Source organism: Gobius niger (assembly GCF_951799975.1).
Source record: "Gobius niger genome assembly, chromosome: 21".
NCBI lineage: Eukaryota > Metazoa > Chordata > Actinopteri > Gobiiformes > Gobiidae > Gobius > Gobius niger.
The window spans coordinates 13780938-13800222 of record NC_136872.1 but is presented as its reverse complement, the minus strand read 5'-3'; the positions used below and the strand labels follow the sequence as shown (position 1 = coordinate 13800222).

At 43.2% G+C, this 19285-nt stretch overlaps 1 protein-coding gene across 39 annotated transcripts in view; it reads right to left on the bottom strand.

Annotated features, from left to right (window-relative positions):
• The window catches only part of LOC306980831 (receptor-type tyrosine-protein phosphatase delta), a 441722-nt gene that overhangs the window by 22594 nt on the left and 399843 nt on the right, over positions 1 to 19285 (bottom strand). For 11 of the 39 annotated variants that reach the window (XM_079580272.1, XM_079580308.1, XM_079580275.1 and 8 more), the window contains 12 exons: positions 18816 to 18842; positions 18304 to 18421; positions 17471 to 18058; positions 17025 to 17125; positions 16686 to 16942; positions 15107 to 15200; positions 11885 to 12094; positions 9616 to 9776; positions 7215 to 7226; positions 6991 to 7103; positions 3083 to 3124; positions 2527 to 2624 (listed from right to left, as the gene is read on the bottom strand). In XM_079580272.1, coding sequence (XP_079436398.1) covers positions 2527 to 2624; positions 3083 to 3124; positions 6991 to 7103; positions 7215 to 7226; positions 9616 to 9776; positions 11885 to 12094; positions 15107 to 15200; positions 16686 to 16942; positions 17025 to 17125; positions 17471 to 18058; positions 18304 to 18421; positions 18816 to 18842 — 1821 coding nt within the window. The remainder of the gene's footprint in view (positions 1 to 2526; positions 2625 to 3082; positions 3125 to 6990; positions 7104 to 7214; positions 7227 to 9615; positions 9777 to 11884; positions 12095 to 15106; positions 15201 to 16685; positions 16943 to 17024; positions 17126 to 17470; positions 18059 to 18303; positions 18422 to 18815; positions 18843 to 19285) is intronic. The other 28 variants (XM_079580305.1, XM_079580273.1, XM_079580274.1 and 25 more) reach the window with 11 other exon arrangements.

The following is a 19285-nucleotide window of genomic DNA, read 5'->3' as shown; positions in this document are numbered from 1 at the left end:
GTCCAAAGCATTAAAAATGCCATAAATTCCACAACACAAAAAGAAACTCTGCCACCAGATAAACACCTTGAGCTGACACATTTCACACCTGTTACTGACAAAACAATCGAAGAGGTTATCTCTGGTCTGAGTTCATGTACATGCTGCCTTGATGAATTACCCACTAGATTTCTGAAGTCTGTGCTGACCAGCTTGTTACCACAACTTGCTCAGTTAGTTAACATCTCACTCCAGACTGGAGCATTTCCAAAGGCCTTGAAAACAGCAGTCATTAAGCCTCTTCTAAAAAAGAGCAGCCTTGATGCCAAGGTAATGAACAACTACCGGCCCATATCAAACCTGCCATTCTTAGGAAAAGTCCTAGAGAAAGTAGTATATCAGCAGCTCACTTACTTTCTCCTGTCTAACAATGTGTTTGATACTTTCCAGTCAGGCTTTAGGCCCCACCACAGCACTGAGACAGCTCTGATCAAGGTGACAAATGATATCCGCATGAACACCAACGCAGGTAAGGTCTCAGTTTTAGTTCTGCTGGACCTGAGCGCTGCCTTTGACACAGTGGACCACGGGATCTTACTTCACAGGCTAGAAAACTGGGTGGGAATCTCTGGTACTGCTCTAAACTGGTTTAAGTCCTATCTCGAGGACAGGACGTACTTTGTTGAAATTGGCAACTGTGTCTCAGACAAAATTGCCATGACCTGTGGAGTCCCCCAGGGGTCAATCTTGGGACCCCTCTTATTCAACTTGTACATGCTTCCATTGGGTCAGCTAATAAACAGCAACAATGTGTCGTACCACAACTATGCAGATGACACTCAAATCTACGTGTCACTGACGGCTGGTGAACATGGGCCTGTAGATACACTCTGTCACTGCATCCAACAGATCAGTTTGTGGATGCAAAACAACTTTCTCCAACTAAACTCAGACAAAACTGAGATCATTGTTTTTGGCCCACAGGCACAAAGACACAGTGTTATCAGTCACCTTGAGTCTCTCTCTCTAAGACCAAAAAATCAGGTTAGAAATCTAGGAGTGATCATGGACTCAGACCTGAACTTAAACAGCCACATCAAAGCAATAACATCAGCAGCTTTTTACCATCTGAAAAACATTGCTAAGATCAGAGGAATAGTGTCAAAACCAGACTTAGAGAGACTTATCCATGCATTTGTCTCCAGCAGGTTAGACTACTGTAACGGCCTACTCACTGGCCTCTCTAAACGAGCTATCAGACAGCTACAGTACATCCAGAACGCTGCTGCTCGAGTCCTGACAAGAACCAGGAAATATGACCATATTAGTCCAGTGCTCCGGTCTCTGCACTGGCTTCCTGTCACTCAGAGAATAGACTTTAAAACAGCTCTGCTCGTGTACAAGTCTTTTCATGGTTTAGCTCCAAAGTACATCTCTGACATGTTAGAGCCGTATGAACCATCTCGGGCCCTGAGAACTTCAGGGAGGGGCCTCCTGGTGGTTCCCAGAGTCAATAATAAACACGGTGAGGCTGCATTTCAGTTTCATGCAGCTAAAATCTGGAACAGTCTTCACGAGGATGTGAGACAGGCCTCAACTCTGACAATGTTCAAATCCAGGCTGAAAACAGTTCTTTTTACCAATGCATATGACTGAAAGTATTTTATCTGCACTCTCGCCTTTTACTGTAATTGATTAATTTTATGTTGATGTTTTTATTGATTCTATTTGTTTTCAACTGTGAAGCACTTTGAATTGCCTTGTGTATGAATTGTGCTCTACAAATAAACTTGCCTTGCCTTGCCTTGCCTTGCCTTACAGCATGTAATGGCGTTAATTAGTCCCTTTTCTTGCTATGACAAAAATGTCAAAATGCCTGCCGTGATACCTCGTGCAGAATGAAACATGCGTCATTCTATGCGATACAGTAAAATCAAGCTATTAAGAATTAGATTTGTTTTATTGCAAACAGAATGTTATGTATATTAACTAATGTATATTGTATTGTATTTTATTTTTTAAGTGAATGAAAGTTTGCCGTTATAACAGTACTAAGTAACTCATGCCCCTAGAGGCCATACACGCCACTGCATGTGTCGAAGCATGTTGCGTTTTTTTACTCATTAATAGTCCGTGAAAGTAAATGCTACGCTGACAGAAAAGACAAAGGGAGAGAGGGATATTGTACATCCAATTACACAATGGAGATCATTTTTTTCCACTCAAACTTGTAAATACTGTAAGTGGCGCTAGCCCGCAGCTAGCTTTGCCCATTAGCCTGTTAGCTTCTTCTTCGTGATTCCATTAGTGTGTATTAGGGCCTCGAAGTTGCAATTGTGGTTTTCTGGCCAGAGACACCAGGGGGAGATGAAAGACCCCCAATCATTCCATTAACACTTGTATTACCCCCAGAGGGACAATAGAAAGGATTTATTAAGGTAAACAAGTTACTTAGTACTGCTTTAAAATACAGTGCAAAGTTTAAACCCATCCAGGAACTTTTAAGAGAAGACCAAACTCTTGTGGTCTTATTGTGTGGGTGCTCACCTCATACTCTTGTGAGAACTTCAGGTTGTCGTTGGCTTTCAGACGCTCCAGATGATCGGCCAGGTCCATAACTGGGATGGGAGGGTGGTTGGCCATGCCTGTCAGAATACAAAAACACCTTATCACTAATGTTGCGCAAAAGCTCCCCCACAATTAAGGCAACAGTGAACCAATAGAGAAGCAGGGAAGATGGCAAGGTGTGTTTCTTTTGACTACTTTGCTCAGCCTTGGCCATGCTAGGAAGGGGGGAGCAGAAGCCAGAATGAGAGGTCCACCGAGGATACTATTGGCAATTCAGCTATAGGCAGGATAGTTAGCATGACACGGAGACAGACACAAACCATTTACTGGAAAGGATAAAAGAACGACACAACAAAACATTCGGCCAAAAGTTGGTTTTAGCAATGACATGTCGTAAGCCTGAAACTCTGCCTGACTGTGATGACAAAGCACTGAGACCAGGATCATGAGAATGGGCTGAGAAATGGGAAAAGTAGAAGGCGAGTGGGAGTTTAAGAAAGGAATGTTGTCAAATGCAGAATCGAGACCAACTAACTTGACAAATGGAGGTTACTGGTGTGACTGGACGCACCTGAACCTGTGGAGGAAACGGCCGTGTCATTAAACTATAGACTGAAGACATTGCAGCGATGTGATGTATTCGACAAACAAAGTAAGCATCGCTAAATGGGACATTAGTAGCACTACCAAGCTAGAGGCCATGCTAACATTCTGAAAGCAAAAGGAAAAAGCAAAGCAAAATGAACCAATGGAGTATTACTATTTGACACCGACTTGACAATTCCCACATGGTGCTACAAATACAGGCACATGTTGGTTTTAAAAAAAAAAACTGCTGGACTAATAGTCATTCAAAGATTACTGGAATATTTCAAAGCAAGTGTTAAAGCAGAACTAAGTAGCTCATGCCCCTAGAGGCCATAAGCATCACTGCAGGTGTCGTAGCATGTTGCAGGTTTTTTTTTACTCATTAATTGTCCGTGAGAGTAAATACTACGCTGACAGAAAAGACAAAGGGAGAGAGGGATGTTGTACACAATGGAGATCAGTTTTTTTCACTCAAACTTGGCTGTAAACACTGCTAAAGTGGCGCTAGCATGCAGTTAGCTTTGCCCGTTAGCCTGCTAGCTTCTGAGACAACGCCCAATCATCCCATAATCACCCCCAGAGGGACTACGAAAAGGATTTATTAAGGTAAACAAGTTACTTAGCTCTTCTTTAAACGTAATAGTTACAAATAAAATAACTTTACGTTGACCCTCACTTCAATACTGTGACATAGACTTAATAACAAGCCCTCTTCATAGAAAATATTTTTTACTTGAACACTTTTTCAGTCAAAACATCACTTTAATGTACTTTTGTGGTTGCCTATATAGCCTTTATGAAACAACAGAAAAAGAAAACTCCCATATTCATGCATATTTCACTGCCCGATTACTAATAAATGAAAAGGCTGCAGCTCAAGTCACTGCAAATGGATTGAGAATCGAATTAAATACCAATTCTAACTCAATTATGCATTATCCAGCGTCGTCGGAGCTACTTTGACTTTGACGAAGTTGTGAATAAGTTTCAAAATCCGAAGTACACCGCATGATGAAATAGACCCAGGAGTTGTATAGTTCTGTTCAAAAGTTCATCCCCAGAAGTGTAGAGCCGCCGCAGTTTGGGGGTTGACGCCGTCTTTCCAACCATCACAGCGCGGCCTCATTAGCTTTGGCACAAGTGGACATTAGCTAATGGAAGGTACTGCGCCTCACATTTTCCCCACCCACTTTCGCTCCTTCCGCGGCGGCAAAAGCGGGTTTCTATTGCGACCCGCTACTTCAAACCCATCACCGGGACGACACAATGAAAGCACCATTTCCAGCATGGCCGTCACTCAAAGATCAAGCATCCTCAAGTAGAAAATATCCATTGAGGTGTAAAGAGGTGGGGGAGAGAGGGAGGTCGTCTAATGTAACAGAGCTGGTGGTGGTGGGGGGGGGGGACTTGATCTAGAGTGGTCACGTGTCGGGAGAAAATATTTAGTCCCTTTTTTTGCGCAGTGAGATGCCTGGCTCTTAGAGGAGCTGCGGGCGACGGGGGCAAATGACTGCTTGAGTGGAGGCTGAAATAGTGTAAGGATGTTTGAGATCACTCAGCGCCGAAAAGGAAAAATGCCCCTCTGTCGGGATGAAGCAGCCCGTAATGGCCCTAACATCGCAGAAGAGCTTTCATAAATATGCATACATTACCGGAGCCTGGAGGGGTAATTTATCCTGCTTTCATACACGCTGACCCGCCTTTGATATCCCCACACTATTGCCACCTCCTGAACAACCATCCAAAGGCCTGAGTGGTTGACCTGTGCTTTTTTTACTGGGCAGCCTAGGTTAAGAAGACCCAGGCAAACTTATTCCGATGACCTTATACACAGAAGGAATAATGTGTGTACTTTCTCTCCTCCTAGAAATCAACAGACTGCACCCATGTAATTTAATGCTATCATCTTCTTTCAATCTGCTTCTCTCTGGTTCCTTCTTAGAGTCGGGATGGGGAGGGCAAGGATGCGCAGCTCCTTTCAATGTGATAAATAGACGGTGACTCTCGGTGTCCCCTCCAGGGCGAGCGCCTACTCACCTCAGCGCTAAAGGTCGCGCGGTATAAACATTGCATTTCACAGCTGTCATTGTTGTTTGTGGCCATCTCCCACTAAACCCCGAACACGGCCTTGGCACATTTCATACTGTCACTCGGACTGGTCTGCATATACTGTAAACACCAACTTGCAGGAGCGGGATGCAGCCGGACCTTCCTGAGTAAGCATGACAAGTCCGGGTGACCCCGCTGGCCCGTGTATGCTGCTCGATGACAGCTGCCACCAAACTGTCCAGCCCAGCACTTCTCTGCAGCTTTACTTTGCAATGAGGCGGATCTGCCCCCGGAGGACACAGGCAAGCAGCCCCCTATGCACCTGTCCCTACCTGCAAAACACCTATCTGTCCTGGGGCGATTTCAGTATAGAGTTTGGGTTAATGCTCGTGTTTTTTCAAAAGCTGGTATTTTGGAGAGCTACATTTTTTGCATTTAATTTGATTTAGTGATATTTGTATAATCAAAGGCCCTATACCAGATTTTTGAAGAGTTGTGATCCAAGCATTTCCAACACCTGAATTCTTCACAGGAATGAGTTTATAAGCGCATTTCACAACTTCCAGAACTGTCACAGTAATGTCAAGAGCAACAGCTGCTAGTTGAGGATCGTTTTATAATTTGATGCACAGCTCACATCGGTGTCGCTTCACAAATGTCTGCTTTTAGGATTTACAGAAGGAGGAAACAAATTAACAAAAGACTGAAATAGGTGTTGGCCCTTTTACCTCTTAACCCCCACCTGAACTGAGCACATTTTCCCCAGGTTGGCTTCACCCAAATCTAAAAGCTGCTTGAAAAAAGCGTCAAAAACTAGACAAAAACAAGGATGAAAAAACAACAAAGGAAATCATCATAAAAGCGAAAGAAAAGTGACAGAAAAGCAACAAAAAAGCCTCAAAACAGCGGGGAAGAAGCCACATAAGTGCAACAAACATGGGAGAAAAAAGAAATGAAAAAGCGACCAAAGAAAAACATCAAAAAAGTGACAAGAAATAATCAAAAATGTGAAAAAAAAAAAAAAAAAAACAGTAAAAAATATTGGCAAAAAAGTGACAAAGGCGTACCAAAAAACACAACAAAAAGCCTCAGAAACACAACAAACACATTCAAACACGTGAAGGAAAAAAAATCATCAGAAGTGGCAAAAAAGAAGCGACAAAAATACATCCAAAAAGTGATGACGCAGCAACGAGAGGACTAATCTTTAGTAGGACTTAGCTTTCAAATGAGGCATTACACGAGTTCCCCTCCACTCAAGAAGCTTTGGGATTTGGGTAAAGCCGAACCAGGGAAAATGTGCTTGATTACAGAGACTAGATGCAAGTTGGTCATTTTTATACTCACTACTGCCACCTCAGGCCTTATGCGTAACTGCAAGTTCTATATTAAGCTCTGGTCTGAGCCCATTCTCCACATTAGAACATGGCTGGAACATGTAGGGGGAGGAGAATAAATAATTCTAACATCTTTAAACTCTGTATAGTACCTTTAAGTCAGGGGTTCAGTGGTTAATGATGAAGTGATGACTTGTTTCCTTTAAGATATTGCTTTCAAACATTGCCACAGCAGATCAGAAGCTTTCAGGAAGTAGCATCTGTGAATCGCTGAACCACCTGCATGTCATGAATAAAGCAGCATCCAGTGATGAATCTTGAACTCAAAGTCCAAGTAAGTCTCGTGTGATTGTTTGTAAGTGATGAGAATGACATCCGAGCTGGTCAATAATGAGGTACTGATTCGAGCAAGCCAATCAGTAGCATTTACGCACACGCCAAAGATAAAAACGCCACAAACAAGTCTTACCGGGAGTCTGAAAGTTGAGCCGGCGCAGCTCCACGGGGTCGGTGGGATGGTGCAGGGGCATTTCCTTACTGTTGGGGAGGCTGCCTTTACGAGCTTCGGCTTCTGCTCTTTTTCTGTCGATCACACGGTACAACTTTTGTAAGAGAAAATGCGACACGATGGAAACCAGTGTAGTAGTAAAGGTATGGGCTGAGGGAGTGCGCCTCGATCCATCTTGCTCTTACCTGTCTGGTTTGCTGCTCCATTGGTCGGCAAAGAAAAGAAATATTGACACAGCATTAGGCGGAGCGACCTTTTGCAAGCCTGGAGCTTCTTGTTTTGCTTTTGTTTTACTGGGGCTCATAAAATCCCCCCACACAATATAATACAGACGGTACCACATTGACGGATTCTCGTTGAAGTAATTCCAAGAGGTTACATATTCCCGCATTATCTATTATGGAAAACTGTGTGTACTTCATCTATCTCGCAGCCAAAGTGGCAGCCCAGCGGTTGGATGTGGCCAATGTTATTCTTCCGAGTATAAAATATGCAACAGTCATTTCCTTATTTATGGTTCTCTCCACATGACTCACGCCATAATTTCCCCCACCGCCTTTGTGTGGCACTAAAAGAACATACTGTCATGTAAAACCGATCTCGACAAGAGAAACGTCCTCAGGTTGTGCACTGAATGTTCCGTAGCGCGGTTAGCGGCACCGAGTTTGTAATCAAAGAGCAGGGCTAGAAAAGAGAACTCCGAAGCCCACGCGCGCAAACTCTTCGTTTTGGTTCAACCGGGAAGGAGGACGGAGCATGCTAGACAAACAACACGTCTCATCCTCGTAATGAACAAAATCCTTACTAGCATGAAAAGTTCTAAAATGCGCGGCTCAACTGGAGGAGCATTATTGATATTGTAAGGCTCTACGTGACTAAAACAATATGATTTGAAGAGTGGATGCTAAAAAAGAGGGAAAAGAAGTTTGTTTTAGAAAATGCTTTAAAGGGTTTTTGACATAAGACCTAATTTCCTAGTTATCCAGAGTGATTTTTTTATTTTGTATTCATGCAGTCGAAGAGTTTTTGAAGTATTTGAAGAGTTTTGCGGCGCTAGGCTAGTGCTAAGCTAGCGCATTTCTAGCAGCTAGCCTGCTTTGAAAACAGTCTGACCCACTCCACAGTGCACCTGAGGCAAATCACTTATAAGTTTAAGTGTCACGTCACAACTTCCGATTCTGGGTACTAGCAGACCGGCAAATATGCGTAAAAAAAACATAAAAAAGGCCAAAATGCCGCACCTACTGCTAAAAAAGTAATATTTACTAAAGTCACTACTTCCAAGGTTAGCGTAGCTGCTGCCCTGTTAGCATTTATCTCTGCTAACCCGGACGTACCGATTTTGGTAAATATTACTTTTATAGTAGTAGGTTCAGCATTTTTAGCTAATGGGCCTGATAAATATAACGCCGGACTAATGTCTGTTTCGATAGAGTAATTTTTCAATATAACTGACCTTGCATCACATGAAATACCACATTTTGAGTTACTATTTTCTAGCAGATCACTCCGCCACTGTGTAGCTTACAACCACAAAGCTAATGCTGCTCAAATATAGCTTATTTAAAATGGTTACAATTACTCTATCGACACAGACATTTATATCAGTAGTCTGGTGTTATAAGTGATTTGCGTCAGGTGCACTGTGCTTGGGCCAGACTGTTTTTAATGTAGGCTAGCTGTTACCGTAGATATGCGCTAGCCTAGCATTAGCCTAGCGCCACTAAATTCTACAAATATAAGGACTGCATGAATTAAAAAAAAAATATCTCCAGAAATCAACAACACTCTGGATAACTAGGAAATGAGGCCCTACATCAAAACTCCTGAAATATCCCTTGAAGTTTTGTTCCTGTCCTCTGTGTAAGCAACACAGTCAGCCAGTAGTTTGTGTGTGGCTGTGTGTGTGTGTGTGTGTGTGTGTGTGGCAGAAATGGTCAAAGTGGGATCAAATGTGGCGTCCCCGGTGGGAGCAGCAGTTGTAAAGAGTGAGGAGGAGGAGGAGGAGGAGGAGGAAGAGAGTGTCTGGGACGCCTGCCCGAGCTCCGGGCCTCTCTGAAGCTGCAGATAGTCAAAGCTTTGGCCTCATCCGCTCTGACTGATGCGCAGCGACAACAGCTTCCTCTGGGACTGGAGTTCAGCGCGAGAGCTCTGCTGTGAGGAGTTGTTGCATGTTTAGCCGTGCTGTAAGTGGATTTGTATACCATACTCGGAGGAAGCGGCTGCATTGGTTTGGGTTGTGTTTTTCAATGTATCGGTTTAAGGTGCTTATATGGCATTTATTAAACAGGACAGCAGAGCGTGGGAGGGGGTAAAGAGTCGTCACTCAGGAAATTCTCGGAGCTGATGCTGTGCTGCCGTTGTGAATCTTTAACACTCTATACCATTACGTTGTTGAATATTCATACAAGTCAGTGCTGCATATATAAATCATTGTGTTTACATACTCTATGACTCTACAGTATTCCCTCAGCAGCTCCGCGGAGTCCATTATTCATGTAGCTGGATGACACATGTTCCCCACACACAGACCTATGACATGAGTAGCTTTGGCAGGTTTTTTTTTTTCTACCCCAATTCTCTCACCTCTTGTAAAGGAGGATGGCGATGACGATGCATATGATGAAGACTACAGCCAGCACGGGCCCCACCACCCAGATCAGACCCTCCTCTTCGTCGATGATCGGCTGGGGGTCAATGTCCGCAGAGACCACTGAGTCGGAGTAGGGGCTAGTGGCATACATAATCTGAAAGTGCAGAGAGCAAAATCAATTATTCAAAGAATGACATTAATTGGAATGTGTTAAGAGACATGTATTATTAAGTCATTGAGTCACATAAAAATCTAAGTATGTCCAATGTGTGACCCCGGGGCCAGCAGGGATCAGATTTCATAACAGTCCAGAGCTTCTATGACTAAATATACAGATTAGATTACTGGTAGTTTATTTAAAAGGGGACAGTGCAATGTCATAAAACACCTGATTAGACATGGTTAAAAAAGTCTGAATTTTTCATCTGTCCCCTGGTCATAACTAAGTCCTTAACCTCTTAACCCCCACCTGAAAGGAGAACATTTTCTTGAAAAACAAGCATCTAAATAGCGACAAAAACAAGACGAAGATGTGACGAAAATGCGATGATAAAAAGTTGAGTAAAAAAACAACGAGGAAAAAGATCTGGTTAGATCAGTTTTGTAGCTTAGCTTTCAAATGAGGTGTTACACTGGCCTATAGGCTGAAACCTTTTAGATTTAGGTAAAGCTGAACTGGTTAAGGTGGGGGTAAGAGGTTGAAACGCCCATCTCAAAAATAAGGTGTCAAACTTAAGCACAGTACTGCAGTTACAACACACATATACACACATACATTAAAAGAACACATCAAAGTATCACTTGATCAAATAAATTGACTTGACAGCTTCTTAAAGCCACACCGCGTAAGATTTCACCCAATAAACAAAATTGAAATACAAGCATTTATTTTATGGCAGATATTTTCACCATTGAAATATACCTCAATCAATCATGTGCTTTGCGCTGAGCGGCTCAGCTCTGCTAAAACATGACTATAATTTTACCGGGAGTGGAGACGCTCCAGCTCGTTTCCATGGAGACGTCGACTAAAGTCAGTAGAATTGAGAGTTAAACAGGTTAGGCCCTCATCCAGATCCATTCTTTGATTATCCACTGCAAAAAAAATGTTTTCTTTGTTGAGCTGGTCATGGAGAGCATTTTGTGTAGATGGCAACAGTATAGTCCAAAATGTTACGCCGTGTGCCTTTAAATACTCAATAACTGATGTTTCACTTAATGAAAACCAAATAAAATGTCTGCTTTTCAATATAGCCTACTGATAGACAAACCGAATTCCACTACTAGACAAAAAATAAAATTGATTAGTTTAGGATGAATGCAACAGAAAGACCACTGGGTCAGTTGAGCAAGGACACATACTTTGGAAATACTGCCTATACGATACTTTCAATTAAACCACATTGAAACATGATTCTTGCAATAGTTTAATTAACCAAGTTCACCTTAAGCCTTGAAAACATTGGATTTCCTGCAGCTCCATCTACTTAAGAGGTGACTTATGGTCACAGTGACTAATATATTCTCAGCACTGCTTGAAGACTTGAGTTAATTTACTCAATTAAACAGCCTTTGCGACGCAGCTTGGGCAGCAATACAAATTAAAACCTATTCAAAGTTTTGTTATTCTCTCCAGGCTCCAAATCAAAATGATCTTTCATATTGCTCTTTTGAGTCGAAGGAGGTTTGATTGAAGTATTCCCCCTTCTATGAAAAGATAAAACGGTCTTTAGGGATTGAAATATTGTAAACGCTCGGCTGCTTCTGTCCGTCATTATCGTTCTTCTCCACCTGAACCGCGGGTCAGCGGAGAGAGTGCGAGTTAGCGCTACAGCCCCCAGCTCATCAGATCCATCATCTCGGCCCGAAGCCTCCTAATCAGGCCGCTCGGTGCTCTCTCCGCTCCACTCCGGACACAGGCACACACACACATACACACAGGCGCGGGGGAGATAAGGCGCTCCGCAATTAAACACAAGCGCTGTTATCACGCCGGTCCTGGGATGGGCTGCGGTCTAAAGGGGCTTCGCTGCCTGAGGGGGTTGTACGGGTCAGCTTCTCCGGACCAGACGCAGCGTTAAGTTTCGAAGTTAAATGCGCACAAAAGCTCCAAGTAACACGCCGGATCACAGGTAAAATCCTTTCCTCAAATACTGTAATGGGATTCGGCGACTTTTAGTTCTCTGTTGAACTTCCAGGGTTTTCTGGGGTAATTTTCTCTCTTACACTAGCTGTATTTTTAGAAGTATTATTCAAACTTACATTTTCCGACATCTCCACGACAGCCACCACAAAGAAGATGTACTCCTGCCCGTTCTGCAGTTGTTTGTTCTCGAATTCCCCGTACATCTTTCCGTCTCCGAGCATGAAGTCTTTGGGCAGGTCTTTGAAATAGGCAGCGATGTAAGCTTTTGGCTCCAATTGCCTCCGGAAGCGGAATTCTCTGGTCGTTCTGTTGATTTCCTTCAGCAGCTGAAGATGAAAAAAAGCACACAAAAAAAAAGAGCATGAGCAACAATTACAACTGATATCACACACCAGACGCAGAAACTCCTTCAATGCAAATTTATCTGAGATTTCGCTTTCTGATTGCCGAGCTGAAAGTGCTGATTGCAAAAGCGTTACGGAAAGATCAGTGACTTATTTCATCTGTTTTTTGGGGGGGTTACAAAAGGCTCTGATTAAAAGATAGAGTCTGTTTCCGGCACATGAAACGGCTCACATTATCTGACAGTATCAAGCAGACGGGCGCTGAAATTTCAAAGTTTCACCGCTCAATCACTTTTGGGCACAAATCGGAAACGTTAATTCAAAAGCCTGTCACTTGATACATTCGAATGATTTGTCTTTGTTAGACTTGGGCCAATTAAGTGCAGTTTCTTTCTTCCGAATTAGAAAAGCGTTTAAAAACCCCATTGGTACGCGGTTGCTAAGCGGCTATAATCAGAATACTGGAACGGCTCCCGCTGGTGCAGACTACGGCTGTGTCCTTGTACAAGACACTTGAATGTAGCGTGTGAGTTAAGGATTGGTGACCTCTCTTAAAGGTACAGTCCACCGTTTTCCCATACTGAGATATGTTCTTACCTGAGCTTAAACGAGTTGATGCGTAACTGTCTGGTCTTTGTGCGTGCGCTCAGTTATGCAAAAAGACCAAAAAAGGCTAAATGCTACTAAAGACATTGCTAGCATTTAGCCTCTCCCAGCATATTCCTATGGAGCCAAACGGGGGTGAAGTTAGAATTGACCAAGCTCTTCCACGTTTTCCTTATTTAAATATGGCTACGTGAGTAGTTACACGATCCAAGTATAGCTACACAGAATTCTTTAGGAGTGAAGATATTACTGCGCGGATGTCAAAGTGCTCCTAAGGTGTTATTACGCCTTACTATATAGTTCCCCTTTTTATCCGCTTGTTTTCTCACGAAAACCAGCCTGGTATCCTTAATTGTAACTAACCCTGCGTTATCACAGGAGGAATATCTAGCTCTCCATAGTTCCAAAAAAATTGGGACCAGTCTTTAAAGTTGTTTTTTTAACGTGTCTAAAGTACAATGCTTTCCAATGGGAAACTAGCGGCTATATAGAGGTACTACAGCAATGGCGACCCCCAGTGTCGTTGGCAAAAAGCAGAGAAGCCAGCGATCATTCATCTCAGTATGGAAAAACGGTGGCCTGTTCCTTTAAGTCAGTTTATTTCAGGCTACAATAGCTTACCACCACTGAATATGGAGTGAATGGAGAATGGCTACAATGAAGCACTGAAGCTTTCAGGCTTGGAAAGTGTAAGACATCTGAAAGCTATTTTGTATTACTATCAGCAAAGTGTAGCCTTCCACCTCACAGGTTGTAGGTTTGATTGGTAATTCTTAAGAAATATGAATGCAAATAACTCAGTGTTGTTTTAAGGGCTGAACTGTTTTATAGAATGAATGGGATATTTCTGACAATATTTCTATTAGATTAGTGATTCATGGATAAAAATCCACAGAGCACATTTAGGAAATGTCCAGCAGAATGAATATTTGCATTCTTTGTATGGAATAGTAAACGACAACCAAACAAAACACCAATCATTGATCAGAGCGTAGCCTGCCCAAAGTCCTAAAGTGCAAGGGAACTATACGTTTGGTTTTTGTCCTTATTTCTGACCAAATTAACAACAACAAAAAAGTCAGTGAATGCAATTGTTGCAAACGGTCAAAGTAGTAAATTCCCATAATTATTAAGCAGACAGCAATGCGTGAAAAGTCCATGCCCTTCACAGTCTATATCATTGCACTTTAAAAAGCCATTACAAAGTGTGGATCATAATTATGCTAATCAGGCCTCACTGGTTATTTGGCATCTGATTCAGTATCTCGCAGTCCCATGTTCGTGTGCGAGCGCGCCCCTGTCAGTCCCATCGGGGGGGGGGGGGGGGGGAGTGTGCGCTGCTGTGTGTGCTCTGTTTTGGCTGCGGGGCTGTTGGTACTGCCCGATAATGTCTTCAATCATCTCTCCTGTCAACACGGCTAAATCTAGCTGCCCTTGGGAAAAGTTGTGAAAAGGTGAGTGCCAATATTGACAAACAAATAAATTCTGACAGAGGGGTGACTTTTGGGCAATTGGTCAAGGCGACAGACATGGGCCTGTAGGCGGGGGGCGGGAAAGCCATTGGCGGATGAGGCAGTGTGTATGGGGTTCGTGACGTTTTCAAATGTGCTATTGTTCTGTGCTGAGGTAAATATTTCACATTGTAATATTGAGGGAGAAAAAAAAAATTGGGAGTTTTGGAAATAAAAAGAGAATTTCAACCACCCAAGATGGCTTCGGCTGAATAGCAACGTTTTGGCATTAAGAAGATACAATTACAATATACTCACAGATAAATTATTATTACTTGCTCAGAAATATACAAGCATTAAAGGATTTTGGATCGCACAATTACAATCAAATAGTTTAAGATGCATATTTAAAAAGTGAAATCCCTACTTAATAATTGTTGAATAATTGATCACTTTTTCAACAACTTTGTAAGTGATTGCACAAATTCCTACAGCGATATTTATCATTTGCAATACAACCTATTCAATCAAGCATGCAGCTCACAGGAGCTCGGATCTGCCCGGCTAAATATAAAAGTTGTCAAGTGTTTTGTGCACACAGTGAGCGAGCTTGCGCTGGAATGAGGCAAGACAGCGAGGCCTGATGCAGCTCTTCAGGTAATTACAGCCGCCACAAAAGGAGGAGGAGGAGGGACCAGGGTTGAGCTTGCAGTGCACTTGATGGCTACTCCATGTTCTCATTTCCATATGAACAGGGCTCTCGGCAGCTATTTGCGTCAATCAGCGAGACACATCTCTTGTTCTTCCTGCCCTCTCAAAAAAAAAAAAAAAAAAACTACAGACCTTTTTTTCTCTCCGCAGTTTGGAGAAAAGTATAGCGCGCTCTTTGCAAAGCTTCGGGTTTCAGACACATGTGAGTCGGTGTCAGTAAACTCACCTCCTCCCAGTTCATCTCATCTGGATTCTCCCAGGGCTTGAAAAACTTGCCCGTCCGTTGTTTCCTCAAAGGCACCACCACAACATAGTAGCCCCTGGAACGCATGTGGTTGGTTAATAGGTAGAAGACCACGGTTTGTTAGGCTAAAGTTTAAAGAGTTGAGAGCCAGTCGAGAATTTTTTATCAAACACATTTTAAGGCATGATTTAGAAAGTCAGCTGCTTCTGGATATGTATTAAAGCGGATAGAGCCTCACAATAACCTGAAACTAAACAGGTTGCTCACTTGTTTTACTTTAAGCTTGTATAGATGTTGGGCGATGTACACCTCAATGGGCCCCATGTGAGCTAATTAGAAAACCTCAGTGGAAAGAAGGGAATTACAGGGATTTTCATCCCTTCATCAGGGTGGCATGAGAGATAAGGGTCTTTGCCAGCGTTTTCTGGGCTTTCTCAATGGGCACTGCGCTGCACTAGCAATAGCCAGAGAGGCAGTGTGGCAGGCTAATGGGAAACTCATTAGCTTAAGCTCTGGCATGGGACACAGTGGGCCGAGTGAATCCAGCAACATCAAAACACAAGATGGGTTTGAAGCCGCTTTCTACAGTCGGATGTGCTGCTGGCGCCCTGACAACATGGTCTCTGTTTAAACGCTCCGACTTCAGAGGGCTCAGAGTTCACATTCAGAAGTCAAGCTAGTTCTCTGTGCGCTAACTAGAAGAAATATGGATGACGACATCAGGAGTTTGATGAATTCCGTCCAACAAACCAATTCATTTATTGTCATATCATATCAATCGATGAATCCTGTTACTTCTTGAGGGTGACGCTCTTTCCTCTTACATCCTCTCTCACATGGCAAAAGGCGCAAATAGTTAAGAATGACATGTATCTGGAAACTAACACAGATATCATCACTAAGAAAGGGCTGCAGAGAGTCGAGCTGCTGCACAAACTTTACTCATTTGGAGTCAGTGAGAGGATTTCTACTGTTCACATAGAAAGTCTGGTTATTCAGTGTTGTTGATGTGTTTTTGCAAAATTATTGGTGAGATCACACATCCCCGAGTGAGATCTGGCCTCACTCTGAGAAAGTCAAGTCACAAAGACAGCTGGTCAGATCATAGACTAAGATCATTTAACCCAAATACAAAACTAAGGGTTTGTGCAATTAATTGGGCTCATTGGATGACTGTAAATCGAACTGCTGTAGCACATATAGGCCTGTCACGATAACAAATTTGAAGTTTGATGTATTGAGGCAGGAAAGTATCGCGATAAACGATATTATTGACTCTAACGATACTGGCAACTCTCAGGCATAAAAATGACAGTAAAACTTTGTTCTAAAAGTGCATAATCATATCCTAAAAGGCCACACAAGCTGCAAAACACATGAAATATGAAATCGAAGTCTTACATAGAACAAATAGAGGGGGATGCTAATAAATGTACAGACGATAAATATCGAGCCCAAAGTGTATCGTTTATCTGGTTTGTATTGAACGATAAGTCGATATAGTAATTATCGTGACATTCATCAGATAACGTTAAGATTCAACTTAAGGCTTACTACCCACCGGACTCTCTCAGAAGTTTGCACCGATGGGAGCTCCACGGTCACCATGCCGTCAGAGTTGGTCTTGCTGATCAGGTAGGGTTTGGTCCGCAGTACGTCCGGAGCCGTCATGGTGGACACGCGGTGCTGCAGGCCTCCGGCGCTGTTCCCCCGATTGGTCAGGAGAAAGGAGTACTGCGTCTCCGGCTGCAGCCCCGTTATGAGCTTCTGTGTTAGCTTCCCATCCACCTCCACGCTCTGGCCGTTGTCGTAAAGGATCTGAACGGCAAATCATGCAAGGTGCGTTTTTATGTTTCGCCAAGTTGTCATAATCGTGTGGATAAAGTGCCACGGCGCTCACTGTGAACGGTTGTGCGGGATTGTAGGTGTCAGGGATCTCCCAAGTCAGCAGCACGGACGTCTTCATGGCAGCTTTCACATGAAAATTTTTTGCAAACACTGCTAAAAGAAAGGGGGAGCAGATGATTTAGACACAGCATCCTCTCCTGTTGCTCCCTGCTAACAGCGGTCTCACAACAACGCTTACCTTACAAAGCCTCCTTTACATCACACTGACAACAGAGCTACACTCATCCCTGCCTCTTACCTCTGATTCAACGCCTAAAAAGACTGCACTGTGCTTGACTTGGACACTTAGACACAAATACTTACTCCATGTGACTAAAAATGTAATGTTTGTGAAGGAAGGGGAAAGATAACATGTTGTGATGTACAGTACTGCATGTTTTGAGGAGGGAAAGCAGAGCTATAGAGTGGGCGCTGAAAGGATTTAGGCACTGGTCCTACCTTGATCCAAAGGCTGTGTCCTGAACTGGACACTGGGGCTATAGGGGCCGGAGCCCTTGCTGGTGAAGGCACACATTTTAATATCATAGGTTGTGTCAGCCCTGAGGCCATCGAGGATGACTGTGGATTCGGGGGCAGTGATGAAGAGTTCAGACGGACTGCGTGGGCTGTTGATGTCCTTGTACTGAAGCGCGTATTTCACTATTTTCCCATTGCGCTCGGCCAGTAACACGGGGTGCCAGTTGACTTGAACTGTGGAGGAGGTGGCGCCCTCTGCTGTTATGGTCTGAGGGTAGCCGCTCGGGACGTCTTCATTGGTCGTAACTTCCTTTACTGTTTCCTCACCAAAGCCCACCTTGTTACGGGCGGAAAGGCGAAAGGTGTATGAAGCCCCCTTGTGGATCTCTTTGGTAGTGTAGTGGTTTTCCCGCTCAGGGAACTCTATAACTGTGAGGGGTTCCACATCTTTGCGTCCAAATCTGAGCCTATATCCTTGTAGGGGCCCATGAGTGGAGGCTGGGGGATGCCACTGCAGGAGAGCCGTGCCCATGTTGGTGGTACTGACCATGAGTCTGGGTTTCTCTGGAACTAAAGGAAAATGAAAAAAGACAAAATGTCAGAAAAATAACACTGTTTTCGAAGTCATTGGAAAATACTTTCAGGCTCAACAATGTCAAAATGTTTTGAAAGGAAAATAGTGGGAATTAACAAAACAGTTCTAGTCACATTTTGGACGCCACTTTTGACCATTGATTTTTCATGATTGTTCATTGCTTTGGCAAAGGTCCTATTTTTTTGAGACCCATGCATATTTATAAAATGCTGAGATGTACCTGCTCCAGTGGTGGTGACCAGTTTTGGTTTGCTGCGTGCGCCATCGCCCTTTGTGGTATAAGCCGCTACTGTCACTGAGTACGTGGTCTCAGCCTGCAGCTCTGAAATGATCATTTCCTGTGAAAAGTAAAAGGGACTTCAGTGGCAGGACATTTAGTTGCTGACTTGCAAAAATAGGCCATAAAAATAGGAGTGAGATAAAAGTGGCTGCGTGACGGTAGCATAATTACACCAGCCTATGCTTGAAATTGGGGCATGCTTCAGCGAGGGGGGCTAGTTTTGATAAGGCCTTTTTTAATGGATGTGGAAACAAAGTGGTGTTATCAGTGATCTCTAATTGAATTTAAACCTTTTCACATACAATCAATAGCGCTCTACCTAAACATATTGGGTCGGGCTTGTGTTATTGGAAAAAAAAGCAGGACGTGAGCATTAACATTACCGCAGTAAAATGGCAAGTGCACACATTCAATTTCCATTTATATAATGAACAGCAGGAATGACTACTCACATGTTCAGTCGAATCATCATATTCCGTCTGGCCGTGAAAAGGATTATGAAAAGAAAAAGGGAGGAAACGCGTCAGGCCAGGGACAGATATTGTGGTAGAATATACAGTAGACACAAAGTTATGCACCATTGTTATTACATTTGTATTGAAGCAATGTCTGATGGATTGTATGTTCATAATGGATCTATATTCATATGTCTACATTAAAGGGATATTTCAGGATTTTTTGGCATAGGGCCTCATTTCCTAGTTATCAAGTGTGTTGTTGATATCTGGTAACTAGTAGCCTGCATTAAAAACCTCTTCAAAATCATCGGGTTGTCCTCCAAACGTTGCCATATCTGATTTGTAGAAAGCTCCTTTGTGAATTCCATGTGTAGTAATGCCGGCCTTAGGTAAACAAACTACAGTAGATCCGGTAAGCTAGCAGATCACTCCGCCGCTGTGTAGCTTACAACCAGGAAGCTGAT